Source organism: Dama dama, chromosome 20 (genome assembly GCF_033118175.1).
Source record: "Dama dama isolate Ldn47 chromosome 20, ASM3311817v1, whole genome shotgun sequence".
Classification (NCBI taxonomy): Eukaryota; Metazoa; Chordata; class Mammalia; order Artiodactyla; family Cervidae; genus Dama; species Dama dama.
The window spans coordinates 109921898-109941103 of NC_083700.1; the positions used below are offsets into that span (position 1 = coordinate 109921898).

A 19206-nucleotide genomic window follows, 5' to 3' on the forward strand; every position below is an offset into this window, starting at 1 on the left:
AGAATTTTGAGCATTACTTTGCTAGTGTGTGAGATGAGTGCAATTGTGTGCCAATTCTTTGGCATTGCCTTTCTTAGGGATTGGAATGAAAACTGACCATTTCCAGTCTTGTGGCCACTGCTGAGTTTTCCAAATTTGCTGGCATATGGAGTGCAGCATTTTAACAGTATCAATTTTAGGATTTGAAATAGCTCAACTGGAATTCCATCATCTCCACTAGCTTTGTTTGTAGTGATGCTTCCTAAGGCCCACTTGACTTTGGACTCCATACTGTATGGCTCTGGGTGAATGATCACATCATCATGGTTATCTGGGTCATGAAGATCCTTTTTGTATAGTTATTCTGTGTATGTTGCCACCTCTACTTAATATCTTCTGTTTCTGTTAGGTCCCTACCATTTCTGTCCTTTATTGTACCCATCTTTGCATGAAATGTTACCTTTTTATCTCTAATTTTCTTGAAGAGATCTTTGGTCTTTCCCATTCTACTGTTTTCCTCTGTTTCTTTGCATTCATCACCGAGGAAGGCTTTCTTATCTCTCCTTGCTGTTCTTTGGAACTCTGCATTCACATGGGTGTATCTTTCCTTTTTTCCCTTTGCCTTTCACTTATCTTCTTTTCACAGCTATTTGTAAGGCCTCCTTAGGCAACCATTTTGCCTTTTGCATTCCTTTTTCTTGGGGATGGTTTTGATCACTGCCTCCTGTACAATGTCGTGAATCTCTGTCCATAGTTCTTCAGGCACTCTGTCTATCAGATCTAATCCCTTGAAACTGTTTGTCACTTCTGCTGTATAATCATAAGGGATTTGATTTAGGTCATACCTGAATAGTCTAGTGGTTTTCCCTACTTTCTTCAATTTAAGTCTGAATTTGGCAATAAGGAGTTCATGATCTGAGCCACAGTCATTTCCTGATCTTGTTTTTGTTGACTGTATAGAGCTTCTCCACCTTTGGCTGCAAAGAGTATAATCAATCTGATTTTGGTGTTGGCCATCTGGTGATGTCCATGTGTAGAGTCTTCTCTTGTGCTGTTGGAAGAGGGTGTTTGCTATGACCAGTGCGTTCTCTTGGCAAAACTCTTGTTAGCCTTTGCCTTGCTTATTTTGTACTCCAAGGCCAAACTTGCCTGTTACTCCAAGTATCTCTTGACTTCCTACTTCTGCATTCCAGTCCCCTATAATGAAAAGGACATCTTGTTTGTTATTAGCTATAGAAGGTGTTGTAGGTCATCATAGAACCATTCAACTTCAGCTTCTTCAGCATTACTCGTTGGGGCATAGACTTGGATTACTGTGATATTGAATAGTCTGCCTTGGAAATGAACAGAGATCATTCTGTCATTTTTGAGATTGCACCCGAGTACTGCATTTCAGACTCTTTTGTTGACTATGATGGCTACTCCATTTCTTCTAAGGGATTCTTGCCTACAATAGTAGATATAATGGTTACCTGAATTAAATTCACCCATTCCAGTCCATTTGAGCTCGCTGATTCCTAAAGTGTCGATGTTCACTTTTGCCATCTCCTGTTTGACCACCTCCAATTTACCTTGATTCCTGGACCTAAAATTCCAGGTTCCTATGCAATATTGCTCTTTACAGCGTCGGACTTTACTTCCATCACCAGTCACATCCACAATTGGGTGTTGTTTTCGCTTTGGCTCCATCTCTTCATTTTTCTGGAGTTATTTCTCCACTCTTCTCTAGTAGCATATTGGGCATCTACCAACCTGGGGGGTTCATCTTTCACTGCCCTATCTTTTTGCTTTTTCATACTGTTCATGGGGTTCTCAAGATAAGAATGCTGAAATGGTTTGTCATTCCCTTCTCCAGTGGACCACATTCTGTCAGAACTCTCCATCATGACCCATCTGTCTTGGGTGGCCCTGGATGTCATGGCTCACAGTTTCATTGAGTTAGACAAGGCTATGGTCCATGTGATCAGTTTGGTTAGTTTTCTGTGATTGTGGTTTTCATTCTGTTTGCTCTCTGATGAATAAAGATGAGACTTATGGAAGCTTCCTGATGGGAGAGACTGATGGGGGAAACTGGGTCTTGTTCTGATGGGTGGGGCTAAGCTCAGTAAATTTTTAATAAATTTCTGTTGAAGGGTGGGGCTGTGTTCCTTCACTCTTGTTTGGCCTGAGGCCAAACTGTCCACCCACACCTCCACCGGACACTCCTGGACACTCATAGGCAAGTCTGGGTTAGTCTCCCACTGCTTCCAAAGTCAAATTCCCTGGGGGTTCTCAGTCCCTTTGCCAGATCCCCAGGTTGGGAAATCTGTTATGGGTCCTAGAGCTTTCTTAACAGTGGGAGAATTTGTTTGGTATTATTGTTCTGCAGCTTGTGGGCCGTCTGCTTGGTGGCTCTATGGTGGCGCTAATGGCGACCTCCTCCAAGAGGACTGATGCCACACACTGGGTGACCCAGGTCTGCTGCAGCCAGAGCCCCTGTCCCCATGGCAGGCCACTGCTGGCCCGTGCCTCTGCACGAGACACTCAAACACTCGAAGGCAGGTCTGGCTCAGTCTCTGGGGCTCTCTGCATCCTGTTGCACACAAGGTTTTGTTTGAGTCCTCCAAGCGTCTCTGGCGGGTATGGGGTTTGATTCTAAATGCGATTTCACCTCTCCTATGTCTTATTGTGGCTTCTCCTTTGCCCTTGGATGTGCGGTATCTTTTTTTGGTGGGGTCCAACATTCTCCTGTCAATGGTTGTTCAGCAGCGAGTTGCAATTTTGGCGTTCTCGTGGGAGAAGATGAGAGCATGTCCTTCAACTCTGCCACCAGAGTGGGAGGCAGTACATTTTTGTTGTTCCAAGTCACCCTGTTTCGGGCACTTTGAGGTGAACACAGCCCTCTCCGTTTTCAGCCCCCTGCTACCTGCTCTTGGACACTCCATATTTCCATGGTGTACAGTTCTCTTATTGTCAAGGATGCTTCTTGCTTGTTCATACCTGTGTGCAGGGGGAGGTGGGGCTCATCAAAGCACCAACTGTGGCTTGCCTTTGTGTAAAAATCATAAAACTGGGTGTTGGGAAAGGCAGTCTCATGCAAGCAGCTATATATATATAAAATTTATTTATTTTTGGCTGCATCAGGTCTTACTTGTGGCAGGTAGCATCTTTGCTGTGGCACGCAATGTTGGTTGCCCCATGGTACGCGGGATGTTAGTTTCTCAACCAGGGATTGAACCCACATCCTCTGCATTAAAAGGCAGATTCTTAACCCCTGGACCACCAGGGAACTCGCATGCATGTAGTGTTTTGGCTCTCACTTGGCAGCATAAGAATGGGCCTTGGGCTTGGAACTCTTCCTCATTAGGAGCCAACCAGCCTATGCTAGGCTTATCACCTTGTGTGAGAGTGTACTTCCCTGTTTCAGGTTCAATGACTGCTCTTCTGTCTTTGAAGTGCATGCATGTAATGGAACTTCGCCAACCCTACTGTTACACTGTCCTCCTCAGGGAGGGGGTGGGGTCTCTCTACTGGGCATAAAAGGGATTCATGTAGGCAAATTTCCCTGTGTCAGCCATCAGGGGAGACTGGCTGGTTGTGCATACTAATGCCCACTGTTGGGGCTGATTTTGCTCTGTGTAAGGAATGTGTTCTTCCATCCAGTGCTTGACCATGCTCTTCCTGGTGATTCAGATACCAAGATGCAGTGGGCAGAGGTGTTTGGACTTCCATTCCTGGCAGCTGGCATAGTGATGACCTTTGCTATGCCCCACAGAGTTGGTGCCTGGCTCTGGTTTTGCTGACAAGTGCCCTGTAATCCGCTTGACAGGTATGGTAGGATTTAAGCTGGGAGTGGAGGTCAGAAAGTGAGCCTTGCAGAAAACACACAGGAGTATGGCTGGGACAGAAAGAGGATCCAGAAAAAGAGAGCTGAGATGTTGCTGTTAGAGATCCAGGATCTTGGACCACAACCTCCAAGGATGGTTAAAGCAAATGCCCCCGGCATGGTGGCAGCCTGTGTGATACAGGAGGCACACTGACCTGCATGCATTTGCTCCGTGATGAAGGCTGTTATCAACGTGGATTCTGAATGGGGAAAACTTTGCCCCAAGGGAAAATGTCAGCCTGGCCGGACATGTGACCCATGGCAAGATGTTGTTACGGCAGAAGCCATGAATGGGGAAGACGGTGCTCAGTGAGAGAGCTGGGCAGCCCAGAAAGCCCTACCCCATCTTTCCCAGGGCAAATTAGACATGGAGATGTCACATTCTGTTGAGCACATGTGGCCATCAGTCTCTGTAGTAGGGTCATCTCATGGGTCTGAGACACAATCATTGCACAGTCCCCACCTCAGAAGGCTCTCACAAATTCTGGAGCTCCTCTGTTCTGAGGAGTCTGTCCTTTTCAGGATTTGGTCTGTAACTGACCCTGGAGAAAAATCTGAACATAAACTATGAGATATAATAAAGTCCCAGAAAAATTCACTTCACTCCTTAACCAGAGTAGTGGAGGACTGGTACCTTCAGCATCAGAAGAGGATTCAGAGAACCTGCACGGAGGCATGGGGCCAGCTTCATCCTGTCCAGGGTGAGCAAGGCCTGGAACCCGGTGCCCTCTGAAGCCCACTGTCATTACAAAGAGCTGTCTTGCCCATTGATGATTTAGATAACAGGAACTTCTCTTCCTTGAGGCAGAGAAAGAATTCTCAAGCAGCCCTTCTGCTGTTGTCCTCAAGGATCCTTCCAGATGTTTCCATATCAGGCAGCTGCTCCTACAGACTCTCTCCTGAGCAGTGCAAGAGGTGTCCAGTGTGGAACAGGAACAAACCAGAGATCCACCATCCCCTCCCTGCTGAGAAAGCAGTCCTAACAATGTAATATAGTTCCCTGGATTAGCTCCGTGTTCACCTATGAATTGGGGTAAAAGAGTTTGAAGAGTTCTCAGATAAGGTCACATGCAGCAGAGGTTCTGGGTGGGGACTGGGGCAGAGGTGACTCCTCAGCATTCAGTCCAGCCCCAGAGAACACGGTTAGCAGAGAGGTAGGAGGAGACCAAGGGGATGGGCGGGCACAGTCTTGCTTTGGGTGTTGGATGAAGAACAAGAGAGTGAACTAGAATGTTCCCCAGAGGAAGCAGGATCAGAGGAGATTTTCCAGGGTAAGGGGGTGGGGTCTATCCCTGGGTGAATCAGAGGTGATGAAACACAGGCATAGTCTTATTCTGTAATGATTAATGTATAGAGGGCACGCTGCCTTCCAATGACATGCCATTTTGTTTAAGTGACTTGGTGATAAGATAAAGACAAGGGAACACATATAGGCGGCACAGCAGCACATAGAGTCAGCTGCTTCTGGTTTGTGCGGAGATGGCCCTGGGACTGCAGCTTTGGCGGCAGGTGCTGGCTGGACTCCTGCTCTGTCTGTGCGCTGGGCGATGGGCCGAGGCTGGGAAGGTGCTGGTGGTCCCCATGGAGGGCAGCCACTGGCTCAGCATGCGGGAGGCTGTGCGGGAGCTCCACGCCAGAGGTCACCAAGTAGTGGTCGTTGCTCCGGAGGTCAATGTTCACATCAAGGCAGAAGACTTTTTCACCATGAAAACCTATGCCACTCCCGACACACAGCACACATTTGATTCCGTCATGAAGAGTCGTGTACCAGTGCTTTTTGAAAGAGTACATTGGGTAACGATGTTTTTGGAAACTATGGCATCTTTGAAAAAGGCGTCTTTGTTCCTTGAAAGGTCTTGTGAGGGGCTGTTGTATAACAAGGACTTGATCAGGCACCTGAATGCCAGTTCCTTCGATGTGGTTTTAACGGACCCTATTTACCTCTGCGGGGCAGTGCTGGCTAAGTACCTGTCCATTCCTGCTGTGTTTTTTTTTGCGGCACATTCCATGTGACTTAGATGCTGAGGGTACAGCATGCCCAAACCCTTTCTCTTATGTTCCTCGATTTTTAACAACAAACCCAGACCACATGACATTCTTCCAAAGGGTCAAGAACATGCTCTACCCTCTGAGCCTGAAGTACACTTGCCAGAGTCCTTTCACTCCTTATGCACGTATGGCCTCTGAGCTTCTTCAGAGAGAGGTTTCACTGGGGGAGATTCTTGCCTCTGGATCCATGTGGCTGTTCAGAGTAGACTTTGTGATGGAGTACCCCCGGCCAATCATGCCCAACATGGTGTTCACTGGGGGTATCAACTGTGCCAACAGGAAGCCGTTATCTCAGGTGTGTACTGCTGCCTTTGCTCAATCAGTGTTCCCAGTAGAATACATTCTTTTAATTAAAAAAAATTAAAAAATGTTTTCACCCACTGCAACCTCAGGCCCTTGCAGTGAAATGGTGGGTTCCAACCACTAGACTGACAGGGAATTCCCAAGTGGAACATATTTTTAGAAGAGACCCTATATCCACATGCTTACTTATCTACTGATCTTTCTAAAGATTTCTACCTCATTCTCCTTTGCACACTCTTTAGTGTGATATATTGTTAAAGTGCTCCAGGAGTGAACTGTAAGTTTGTGATGGACTTTGAGATGAATGAGAGGTAGGGGTGAAGGTCCATATTAGGTTTGACAAGGAATGGGGTGGTTCCACCGTGATCGTCCTTTTGTACAGTCTCTGTTGTGATGGTCGTGCAGTTTTCTCAATCTAGTAGGAGCCAAGAACTTGAGCTGTGAATCCATCTATCATGGGTTTTTTGCTTGTGGGTGTTCAGTTGGATGAGGAAAAAAATGGCAAACTACATTTATCACCCTGATAGTTTGTCAGGGTTTGTCTTGGAAGGGTATATGGGGTGGTCACTGGAGACCTCAACCCTGAAGGAAGCAGAAGTTTCAGAGACTTTGAATACATTAAGTGGAAGTGAGAGAAAAATGGAGATGGACGTCGGGCTTTCTGTGATCAGAGAAAGGAATAATTGAGCCCAAGTTTCTTGAGATGCAGCTGTGCTGAACAGAAGTTTTCTGACCAGAAGCTGGGGTCTGGAGTAAAATGGGGGGGATGGAGAGAGTTGAATGGCATGTCAGATAGGTCTTCAGCATGGGCCACCAAGGTCCTCAAAGGCTAGTGGTGGGGGCTGGAGAGGAGGTCAAACTGAGCCTAAGAGCACAGTGTAGGTGGCGAAGTGATGCTGAGAACTGAGTGTCAAAGAGGAAGGGACTGACCACATCACCACGCCTACCCCAGCCCAGTCACCACACCTTGCATTTCTATGGTGGGAGCCACTGCTTTCCTCACAGTTTCAGAGTCTGCTTATATTAACCCTGAATTATTGTTGTTCAGTTGCCAAGCCATGTCCAACTGTTCATGACCCCATGGACTGTCGCCACCAAGCTTCTCTGTTCTTCACTATCTCCTAGAGTTTCCTCAATCTCATGTCCCTGGAGTCAGTGATGCCATTCAACCGTCTCATTCTCTGTCTTCCCCTTCTCCTGCCCTCAATCTTTCCCAGCATCAGGGTCTATTCCAATGAGTCAGTTCTTCTCATCAGGTGGCCAAAGTATTGGAGTGTCAGTTTTAGCATCAGTCTTTCCAGTGAATATTCACGGTTGATTTCTCTTAGGATTGACTGGTTTGATTTCCTTGCTGTCCAGGGAACTCTCTGGAGTCTTCTCCAGCACCACAATTTGAAAGTATCAATTCTTCAGTGCCCAGCCTTCTTTATGGTCCAACATTCACATCCATACATGACTACTGGAAAAACCATAGCTTTGACTATATCAACTTTTGCTGGCAAAGTGATATCTCTGCTTTTTAATACACTGTCTAGTTTTGTGATAGTTTTTCCTCCAAGGGGCAAGAGTCTTTTAATTTTGTGGCTACAGTAACCATCCACAGTGATTTTGGAGCCCAAGAAAATAAAATCTACTAGTGTTTCCCCCCTTTCCCCATCTATTTGCCATGAAGTAAAGACATGGAAGTAATGACATTGGAGAAGGAAATGGCAACCCACTCCAGTATTCTTGCCTGGAGAATCCCATGGATGGAGGAGCCTGGTGGACTGCAGTCCATGGGGTCACAAAGAGTTGGACACGATTGAGCGACTTCACTTAATATACCATGATCTTAATTTTTGAATGCTGAGTTTTAAGCCAGCTTCTTCACTCTCCTCTTTCACTCTCATCAAGAGAGTCTTAAATTCTTCTTCGTTTTCTGCCATGAGAGTGGTATCACCTGCATATCTGAGGTTGTCGATATTACTCCTGGCAATCTGGATTCCACCTTGTGATTCATCCTGTGTGGCATTTCACATTATGTACTCTGCAGAGAAATTAAACAAGAGGATGACAATATACAGCTTTGACATAATTATTTCCCAATTTTGAACTAGTTTGTTGTTCCATGTCCAGTCCTAGGTGTCGCTTCTAGACCTGCATACAGGTTTCTCAGAAGGCAGGTAATGTGGTCTGGTATTCCCATCTCTTTAAGAATTTTCCATAATTTGTTGTGATCCACACAATCAAAGGCTTTCAAGTAGTCATGAAGCAGAAGTAGATTTTTTTTTTTTCTGGAATTCCCTTGCTTTTTCTATGATCCAGGAGATGTTGATTTGATCTCTGTTTCCTCTGCATTTTCTAAATCCAGCTTGTTCATCTGAAAGATATCAATTCACATATTGTTTGAAGGATTTTGAGTATTACCTTGCTAACAGGGGAAATGTGCATAATTTTCCAGTAGTTTGAACATTCTTTGGCACTGTCTTTCTTTGAGATTGGAATGTAAACTGAGTTTTTCCAATCCTGTGGCCCTTGCTGAATATTCCAAATTTGCTGGTGTATTGAGTTTAGCACTTTAGTGGCATCAATTTAAAGATTTGCAATAGCTCAGCTGGAATTCCATCACCTCCAATAGCTTTGTTTATAGTGATTCTTCCTAAGGCCTGCTTGACTTCACAGTGCAAGATGTTTGGCTATAGATGAGTGACCACACTTTCATGGTTATCTGGTGATTGAGACCTTTTTAAAATAGTTTTGTTTAGGCCCCTCTGTCCATGGACTATTCCAGGCAAGAAAACTGGAGTGGGTTAACATTTCCTACCCCAAGGGATCATCTGACAATCAACCTAGGGATTGGATCAATGTCTTTCATGTCTCCTGACTTGTAGGAGAATTCTTTACCACTGCACCATTTGGGAAGTCCTGAACATAAACTATAAGATGTAATAAAGATCCAGATTAATGTGTACTTCAGTCTCTACACAGAGCAGTGGAAGCCTAGTGGGGTCCGCATCAGAAGGGGATTCAGAGAGCCTGCATGGTGGCATTGGGTTGGTCCCTCCTGTCCAAAGTGAAGCAGGCCCTGGAGCTCGGCGTCCTCTGAACCCCACTGTCATTACAAAGAGCTGCCTTGCCCATTGATGATTTAGATAACAGGAACTTCTGTTCCATGAGGCAGAGAAAGAATTCTCAAGCAGCCCTTCTGCTGTTGTCCTCAAGGATCCTTCCAGATGTTTCCATATCAGGCAGCTGCTCTGACAGACTCTCTCCTGAGCAGTGCAAGAGGTGTCCAGTGTGGAACAGGAACAAATCAGAGAGCCACCATCCCCTCCCCGCTGAGAGAAAGCTGTTCTCATGATGTTATATGCTTCCCCGGATGTGCTCCGTGTTCACCAATGATGGGGTGAAAGAGTTTGAAGAGTTCTCAGATAAGGTCACATGCAGCAGAGGTTCTGGGTGGGGACTGGGGCAGAGGTGACTCCTCAGCGTTCAGTCCAGCCCCAGAGAACACGGTTAGCAGAGAGGTAGGAGGCGACCAAGGGAATGGGCAGGCACAGTCTTGCTTTGGGTGTTGGATGAAGAACAAGAGAGTGAACTTGAATGCACCCCAGAGGAAGCAGCAGGTCAGAGGAGTTTTTCAAAGATAAGGGGGTAACCTTTCCTGGGCTGAAATCAGAGGTGATATAACCCAGGCATGGACTTATCCTGTAATGATTAATGTAAGCAGGGCACGCTGCCTCCCAATGGCATGCTATTTTGCTTTAATGACTTGATGATAAGATAAGGGAACAAATATAGGCAGCACAGCCCCGCCAGAGACCCAGTGGCTTCTGGTTTGTGCGGAGATGGCCCTGGGACTGCAGCTTCGGCGGCAGGTGCTGGCTGGACTCCTGCTCTGTCTGTGCGCCGGGCGATGGGCCGAGGCTGGGAAGGTGCTGGTGGTCCCCATGGAGGGCAGCCACTGGCTCAGCATGCGGGAGGCTGTGCGGGAGCTCCACGCCAGAGGTCACCAAGCGGTGGTCGTCGCTCCAGAGGTGAATATGCACATCAAGGCAGAAGACTTTTTCATCATGAAAACCTACAGTATTCCCTACACACAGGAGAAATTTGATTCCCTCATGAAGACTCATGTACATCTGGTTTTTGAAAGGGTACATTGGGTAACGATGTTTTTGCAAACTATGGCATCTTTTAAAAAGGTGTCTTTGCTCTTTGAAAGGTCTTGTGAGGGGCTGTTGTATAACAAAGACTTGATCAGGCACCTGAATGCCAGTTCCTTCGATGTGGTTTTAACGGACCCTGTTCACCCCTGTGGGGCAGTGCTGGCTAAGTACTTGTCCATTCCTGCTGTGTTTTTTTTGCGTTCTGTTCCCTGTGACTTAGATGTTGAGGGCACTGCATGCCCAAACCCTTTCTCTTATGTTCCTCGATTATTAACAACAAATACAGACAACATGACATTCTTCCAAAGGGTTAAGAACATGCTCTACCCTCTGAGTCTGAAGTACATTTGCTGGGTTACTTTCACTCCTTATGAACGTATGGCCTCTGAGCTTCTTCAGAGAGAGGTGTCACTGGTGGAGATTCTTGCCTCTGGATCCATGTGGCTGTTCAGAGGAGACTTTGTGATGGACTATCCGCGGCCGATCATGCCCAACATGGTGTTCATTGGGGGTATCAACTGTGCCAACAGGAAGCCGTTATCTCAGGTCTGTACTGCTCCTTTTGTTCAATCAGTGTTCCCAGTGGAACACATTCCTTGAATTAAAAAAAATTTTAAAAACTTTTTCACCGCACTGCAACCTCAGACCCTTGCAGTGAAATGGATGGTTCCAATCACTAGACTGACAGGGAATTACCAAGTGGAACATATTTAAAAAGATCAGCTTACTTCCACATGCTTACTTATCTACTGGCCTTTCTAAAGAATTTCTACCTCATTCTCCTTTGAACAGTTTTTGGTGAGATACATTATTAAAATGCTCCAGGAGTGTAGTGTAGGTTTCTGATGGACTTTGAGATGAATGAGAGGCAGGGGTGAAGGTCCATGTTAGGTTTGACAACGAATGGGGTGGTTCCCCCGTGATTGCCCTTTTGTACAGCCTCTGTTGTGATGGTCGTGCAGTTTTCTCAATCAAGTAGGAGCCAAGAACTTGAGCTGTGATCCATCCATCATGGGTTTTCTGCTTGAGGGTGTTGAAATGGACGGGGAAAGAACTGGCAAATTGCATTTATCGCCCTGATACTTCATCGAGGTTTTGTCTTGGAAGGGTATTAGGGGTGGTCACTGGACACCTCAACCACAAAGGAAGCAGAAGTTTCAGAGACTTTGAATAAATTAAGTGGAAATGAGACAAACTAGAGATGGAAGTCGGGCTTTCTGTGATCAGAGAAAGGAATAATTGAGCCCAATTTTCTTGAGATGTAGCTGTGCTGACCAGAAGTGTTTTGACCAGGAGTTTGGGTCTGGAGTAAAATGGGGGGATGGAGAGAGTTGAATGGCATGTCAGATAGGTCTTCAGCATGGGCCACCAAGGTCATCAAATGCTAGTGGTGGGGCTGGAGAGGAGGTCAAACTGAGCCTAAGAGCTCAGTGAAGGTGGGCAAGTGATGCTGAGAACTGAGTGTCAAAGAGGAAGGGACTGACCACATCACCACGTCTACCCCAGCCCAGTCACCACACCCTGCGTTCCTATGGTGGGAGCTACTGCTTTCTTCATAGTTTCAGAGTCTGCTTATATTAACCCTGAATTGTTGTTTTTTTGTTCAGTTCCAAGTTGTGCCCAACGGTTTGTGGCCCCATGGACTGTTGCACACCAAACTTCCCTGATCTTCATTATCTCCCGGAGTTTCCTCAAGCTCATCTCCATTAAGTCACTGATGCCATCCAACCATCTCATCCTCTGTCATCCCCTTCTCCACCTGCCCCCATTCTTTCCCAGCATCAGGGTCTTTTAAAATGAATCAGCTCTTCTCATCAGGTGGCCAAAGTATTGGAGCTTCAGTTTTAGCATCAGTCTTTCCAGTAAATATTCACGATTGATTTCTCTTAGGATTGACTGGTTTGATTTCCTTGCTGTCCAGGGGACTCTCTGGAATCTTTTCCAGCACCACAATTTGAAAGCATGAATTCTTCAGTGCTCAGTCTTCCTTATGGTCCAACATAGACATCCATACATGGCCGCTGGAAAAACCATAGCTTTGCCTGTATCTACTTTTGTTGGCAAAATGATGCCTCTGGTTTTTAATACGCTGTCTAGTTTTATGATAGCTATTCCTCCAAGGGGCAACCGTCCTTTAATTTTGTGTCTACAGTCACCATCCACAGTGATTTTGGAGCCCAAGAAGATAAAATCTGCCAGTGTTTCCACCTTTTCCCCATCTATTTGCCATGAAGTGATGGCACTGGATACCATGATCTTAATTTTTGAATGCTGAGTTTTAGGCCAGCTTTTTCACTCTCCTCGTTCACTCTCATCAAGAGAGTCATAAATTCTTCTTCATTTTCTGCCATGAGATTGGTATCATGTTTATATCTGAGGTTGTCGATATTTCCCCTGGCAATCTGGATTCCACCTTGTGATTCATCCTGTGTGGCATTTCACATGATGTACTCTGCATATAAATTAAGTAAGGTGGATGACAATATACAGCTTTGACATAATCATTTCCCAATTTTGAACTAGTTTGTTGTTCCATGTTCAGTCCTAAGTGTTGCTTTTAGACCTGCATATAGGTTTCTCAGTAGGCAGAATGTGGTCTGGTATTCCATCTCTTTAAGAATTTTCCACAATTTGTTGTGATCCACACAGTCAAAGGCTTTCAAGTGGTCATGAAGCAGAGGTAGATTTCTTTCTGGAATTCCCTTGATTTTTCTACGATTCAGTGGATGTTGGTAATTTGATCTCTGGTTCCTCTGCCTTTTCTAAATCCAGCTTGTTCATCTGGAAGTTAAGATTCACATTTTGTTTGAAAGATTTTGAATATTACCTTGCTAACATGTGAAATGAGCACAATCATCCAGTAGTTTGAACATTCTTTGTCTTTCTTTGAGATTGGAATATAACCCACCTTTTCCAGTCCTGTGGCCCTTGCTGAGTTTTCCAAATTTGCTGCTGTATTGAGTGCAGCACTTTTTTTTTTTTTTGAGTCCTTTCATAATCCTCTAAATTATGTTTTGACATCTGAGTTTACACATATCTTATTTGTTTTTACATGACACCTACTATATTCCTATATACATGTTTCTTTTCTAATATGAGAAAAATTTCTGTAAAGAGATGAAATAAAATGTCATTACACTACAGTCCCACATGTCTCCACAGTCAAAGTCAAGTGGCTGGAAAGAGTGGAGCTAGAACTTGATCTATGGGATGGGGTCTGGCATCCTCGAGCTGGGTCCCAGCAGTTAGCAGTAGATCCAGTCAAAGCTGCAAGGTCCATTACCAAAATCACCACCATCATCACCATGACCATCATCACAGAAACCACCATCATCACAAACACCATCATCATCACCACTACCATCACCAGCCTCACCAAAACTACCATCACCATCACCACCATCATCCCCACCACCACCAATACCATTATCATAACCAAAACCATCACCATCATCATCCCCACCACCATCAAATTCACCTTGGGCTCACATTTACAAAGCACTGACCACGAGCCCTTTTCATGTATTAATTTATCTAATCCTCACACCCTGTGGGGTTAACCTCAGTTCACAAGGGAAGAAACCATGGCACAGAGAAGTTGAAGCCACACAAGTGGGAGGGGACAACAGCATAGTGTCAACCCAAGCAGTCTAGCTCCAAAATAAGGCCCATTCCAGAAATGTCAGTCAGTACAAACGTCAGTCCAACTCCCAGACTCATGGGAGCAAGGCAGCAGAGGGCCATCCTGCTTTCCTTTCTCTTAACTGTTTCTTTTTTGTTTGTTTTTGGTTGTGCTGTGTCTTCACCACTTTGCACAGGCTTTCTCTAGTTGCATCGGGCAGGGGCTATTCTCCAGTTGTGGTGCACAGGTTTCTCATCGCAGTGGCTTCTCTTGTTGCAGAGCTCAGGCTCTAGAGTGTGGGCTCAATAGCTGTGGCCCACAGGTTTAGTTGCCCTGTGGCATGTGGGATATTCCTGAGGTGTCCTCTGCGTGCAAGGCAGATTCTTAACCACTGGACCAGGAGGGAAGCCCCGCTCCCTCTGTTTCTTACACACACAGCTCTGAGTTTTTCAAGCAATGAAATGGGGTGGTCTCCATCATACACAATCAAAGCACCTCTGACCCCCATTAGGGAGGGACAAAGGAGGCGTGTGGATAATGAAATGGGAACTTCTGGCTGTTCACCCACAGCTGAAGCAATCCAGGTGACCCACACTCAACATTTGGTGTGCTTTTCTGAAGATAAATGACAAAAAGTTCAACTTCTGGGGGTAGGGCTGGTTGTGTTTCTGCTTTAAATGCTATCAGACTCCTCAGATGGGGAGGCCATGGGGCAAGGGGGTGCATACAGGTAGAGGGTCTGGAAGAAGCTGTGAGCCAACTGATAAAAGGGGTCAGTCAAGAGACTGTCTGTCAAAGGCAGCAAGAACCTCTTCAACCACATCCGTATGTCCAGAGCAGGGGGCTGCCTAAGCCGGTCCTCAGCCCAAGAACCTCTCAGGGTCTCCGGATACCACAGGGAGCACCTCTTGCCGTGTGCTGCCATTGGTGCATTTGCCCATTAGGGATGGACAAAAGTAGGACTTGGCCATCTGCACAACCCAGGCCCTGCCCAGGACCAGGCCAGGGGGCTCGAGGAGGGAGAGGCAATGCCGCCGTGGGAGGCTAGGGATGCCCGGCCACCTCAGAGGTCACCTGCCATAACTTAACAGGAGGCTGAGAAGCCAGGCCAAGGGAATACCTGAGCCTGACAGGTGACAATGCCACCTCCGTTCTGGCCACGCCTTCACAGAAGACGCCTGAGTGCAGCACTTTAGCAGCATCAATTTTAAGATTTCCAATAGCTCAGCTGGAATTCCATCACCTCCAATAGCTTTGTTTATAGTGATTCTTCCTAAGGCCTGCTTGACTTCACAGTGCAATATGTTTGGCTATAGGTGAGTGACCACACTTTTGTGATTATCTGGTGATTAAGACATTTTTTGTATAGTTTTGTTTAGGCTCCTCTGTCCATGGACTATTCCAGGCAAGAAAACTGAAGTGGGTTACGATTTCCTACTCCAAGGGATCTTCTGACACCCGGCCTAGGGATTGAGTACATGTCTCTTGTGTCTCCTGCATTCGTAGGAGAATTCTTTACCACTGTACCATCTGGGGAGCCATGAACATAAACTATAAGATTAATAAAGATCCAGATTAATGCACACTTCAGTAACTACACAGAGCAGTGGAAGCCTAGTGTGGTCCGTATCAGAGGAGGATTCAGAGAGCCTAGACGGAGGCATGGGGCCGTCCCTCGTGTCCAAAGCGAAAGAGGCCCTGGAGCTCGGTGTCCTGTGAACCCCACTGTCATTACAAAGCGCTGCCTTGCCCATTGATGATTTAGATAACAGGAACTTCTCTTCCATGAGGTAGAGAAATAATTCTCAAGCAGCCCTTCTGCTGCTGTCCTCAAGGATCCTTCCAGATGTTTATATATCAGGCAGGTGTTCCAACAGACTCTCTCTGGGGAGTGCATGAGATGTCCAGTGTAGAAGAGGAACGAGCCAGAGAGCCACCATCCCCTCGCTGCTGAGAGAAAGCTGTTCTCGTGATGTTATATGTTTCTTCAGATGTCCTCTGGGTTCACCCATGATGGGGGGAAAGAGTTTGAAGCGTTCTCAGATAAGGTCACATGCAGCAGAGGTTCTGGGTGGGGACTGGGGCAGAGGTGACTCCTCAGCGTTCAGTCCAGCCCCAGAGAACACGGTTAGCAGAGAGGTAGGAGGCGACCAAGGGAATGGACAGACACAGACTTGCCTTGGGTCTTGGATGAAAAATAAGAGACTGAACTAGAATGCTCCCCAGAGGAAGCAGAAGGTCTGAAGACTTTTTCCAAGAAAAGGGGGAGTGACCATTCCCTGGGTGAAATCACAGGTGATGAAACACAGGTATGGACTTATTCTGGAACAATTAATGTAAGGTGGGCATGCTACCTTCCAATGACATGCCATTTTGCTTAAGTGACTTGATGATAAGATTAAGATAAGGGGACACATATAGGCAGCACAGCCCGACCAGAGACTCAGTAGCTTCTGGTTTGTGCGGAGATGGCCCTGGGACTGCAGCTTCGATGGCAGGTGCTGGCTAGACTCCTGCTCTGTCTGTGCGTCCGGTGATGGACTGAGGCTGGGAAGGTGCTGGTGGTCCCCACGGAGGGAAGCCACTGGCTCAGCATGCGGGAGACCATGCGGGAGCTCACACCAGAGGTCACCAAGTAGTGGTCGTCTCTCTGGAGGTCAATGTGCATATCAAGGCAGAAGACTTTATCATCATGAAAAGCTATGCCATTCCCTACACACAGCATACATTTGATTCCCTCATGAAGAGTTGTGTACCAGTGCTTTTTGAAAAAGTACATTTTTTTTTTTAAATTTTTTTATTAGTTGGAGGCTGTTTACTTCACAACATTTCAGTGGGTTTTGTCATCATTGATATGAATCAGCCATGGATTTACACGTCTTCAAAAAAGTACATTTTGTAACGATGTTTTTGCAAACTATGGCATCTTTGAAAAAGGCGTCTTTGTTCTTTGAAAGGTCTTGTGAGGGGCTGCTGTGTAACAAGGACTGGATCAGAGACCTGAATGCCAGTTCCTTCGATGTGGTTTTAACGGACCCTGTTCACCCCTGTGGGGCAGTGCTGGCTAAGTACCTGTCCATTCCTGCTGTGTTTTTTTTGCATTCTGTTCCCTGTGACTTGGATGTTGAGGGCACAGCATGCCCAAACCCTTTCTCTTATGTTCCTCGGTTATTAACAACAAATCCAGACAGCATGACATTCTTCCAAAGGGTCAAGAACATGCTCTACCCTCTGAGCCTGAAGTACATTTGCCAGGTTGCTTTCACTCCTTATGAACATATGGCCTCTGAGCTTCTTCAGAGAGAGGTGTCACTGGGGGAGATTCTTGCCTCTGGATCCGTGTGGCTGTTCAGAGGAGACTTTGTGATGGAGTACCCATGGCCAATCATGCTCAACATGGTGTTCATTGGTGGTATCAACTGTGCCAACAGGAAGCCGTTATCTCAGGTCTGTACTGCTCCTTTTGTTCAATCAGTGTTCCCAGTGGAATACATTCTTTTAATTAAAAAAAATTTTTAAATGTTTTCACCCACTGCAATGCCAGGCCCTTGCTGTGAAAAGGTAGGTTCCAACCACTAGACAGACAGGGAATTGCCAAGTGGACATATTTTTAAAAGACAACCTATTTCCAAGTGCTTTCTTATCTACTGATCTTTCTAAAGGTTTCTACCTCTCATTCTTCACACACTCTTCGGTGAGACACATTATTAAAATGCTCCAGGAGTGTAGTGTAGATTTTGATGGTTTTGAGAAGAATGAGAGGCAAGGGTGAAGGTTCGTATTAGGTTGGACAAGGAATGGGGTGGTTCAACCATGATTGCCCTTTCGTACAGCCTCTGTTGTGATGGTCGTGCAATTTTCTGAATCTTGTTGGAGCCAAGAACTTGAGCTGTGAATCCATCCATCATGGGTTTTTTGCTTGAGGGTGTTCAATTGGAGGAGGGAAGAACTGGCAAATTGCATTTATTGTCCTGATACTTCATTGAGGTTTTGTCTTAGAAAGGTATAACAGGTGGTCACTGGAGACCTCAACCCCAAAAGGAAGCAGAAGTTTCAGAAAGGTTGAATACACTAAGTGGAAGTGAGACAAAACCAGAGATGGACGTCGGGGTTTCTGTGATCAGAGAAAGGAATAATTGAGCCCAAGTTTCTTGAGATGCAGCTATGCTGATCAGAAGTTTTCTGACCAGAATTTGGGGTCTGGAGTGAAATGGGGGGATGGAGAGAGTTGAATGGCATGTCAGATAGGTCTTCAGCATGGGCCACTGAGGTCCTCAAAGGCTAGTGGTGGGGGCTGGAGAGGAGGTCAATCTGAGCCTAAGAGCACAGAGAAGGTGGCGACAGGGATGCTGAGAACGGAGTCTCAAAGAGGAAGGGACTGACCACATCACCACGCCTACCCCAGCCCAGTCACCACACCCTGCGTTTCTATGGTGGGAGCTACTGCTTTCCTCACAGTTTCAGAGTCTGCTTATATTAACCCTGAATTATTGTTCAGGTACCAAGCCATATCCAAATATTTGTGGCCCCATGGACTGTAGCACACCAAGCTTCCCTGTTCTTCACTATCTCTTGGAGTTTGCTCAGTCTCATGTCCATTGAGTCAGCGATGCCATTGAACAATCTCATCCTCTGTCCTCCTCTTCTCCTCCTGTCCTCAATCATTCCCAGCATCAGGGTCTATTCCAATGAGTCAGTTCTTCTCATCAGGTGGTTAAAGTATTGGAGCTTCGGTTTTAGCATCAGTCTTTCCAGTGAATATTCACGGTTGATTTCTCTTAGGATTGACTGATTTGATTTCCTTGCTGTCCAGGGGACTCTCTGGAGTCTTCTCCAGCACCACAATTTGAAAACATCAATTCTTTGGTGTTTACCCTTCTTTGTGGTCCAGCATTCACATCCATGCATGGCTGCTGGAAAAACCACAGAGTGGTTATATCTACTTTTGTTGGCAAAGTGATGTCTCTGCTTTTTAATACGCTGTCTAGCTTTGTCACAGCTTTTCTTCCAAGGTGCAAGCATCTTTTAATTTTGTGGCTATAGTCACCCCATCTGCAGTGATTTTGGAGCCAAAGAATATAAAATCTGCCAGTGTTTCCCCTTTTCCCCCATCTATTTGCCATGAATTAATGGCATGGATACCATGATCTTAATTTTTGAATGCTGAGTTTTAAACCAGCTTTTTCACTCTCCTCTTTCTCTCTCATCAAGAGACTCTTTCATTCTTCTTTGTTTTCTGCCAC

At 46.0% G+C, this 19206-nt stretch overlaps 3 protein-coding genes and 1 pseudogene across 3 annotated transcripts in view; all 4 read left to right on the forward strand.

The window, feature by feature from the left end:
* The window catches only part of LOC133041636 (UDP-glucuronosyltransferase 1A1-like), a 146661-nt gene that overhangs the window by 34777 nt on the left and 92678 nt on the right, over positions 1-19206 (forward strand). The window lies entirely within an intron of this gene.
* Positions 5324-9436, forward strand: LOC133041277 (UDP-glucuronosyltransferase 1A4-like; annotated as a pseudogene).
* LOC133041637 (UDP-glucuronosyltransferase 1A3-like) lies at positions 9985-12023 on the forward strand. Its single transcript, XM_061122517.1, has 2 exons — positions 9985-10887; positions 11949-12023. Exons 1-2 carry the CDS (start codon positions 10024-10026, stop codon positions 12006-12008), a joined length of 924 nt encoding a protein of 307 aa, XP_060978500.1. The 5' UTR covers positions 9985-10023; the 3' UTR covers positions 12009-12023.
* On the forward strand, positions 16366-17502 carry LOC133040394 (UDP-glucuronosyltransferase 1A3-like). Its single transcript, XM_061120116.1, has one exon. The coding sequence runs from the start codon at positions 16829-16831 to the stop codon at positions 17480-17482; it is 654 nt and encodes a 217-aa protein (XP_060976099.1). The 5' UTR covers positions 16366-16828; the 3' UTR covers positions 17483-17502.

What these genes read in the sequence shown, in the direction of transcription:
- LOC133041637 (XM_061122517.1), top strand. Translation starts at nt 10,024, where the DNA reads ATGGCCCTGGGACTGCAGCTTCGGCGGCAGGTGCTGGCTGGACTCCTG. An exon ending in ACAGGAAGCCGTTATCTCAG is followed by an intron (nt 10,888 to 11,948) that starts GTCTGTACTGCT and finishes TTTTTTGTTCAG; the next exon opens with TTCCAAGTTGTGCCCAACGG.
- LOC133040394 (XM_061120116.1), top strand. Translation starts at nt 16,829, where the DNA reads ATGGATTTACACGTCTTCAAAAAAGTACATTTTGTAACGATGTTTTTG.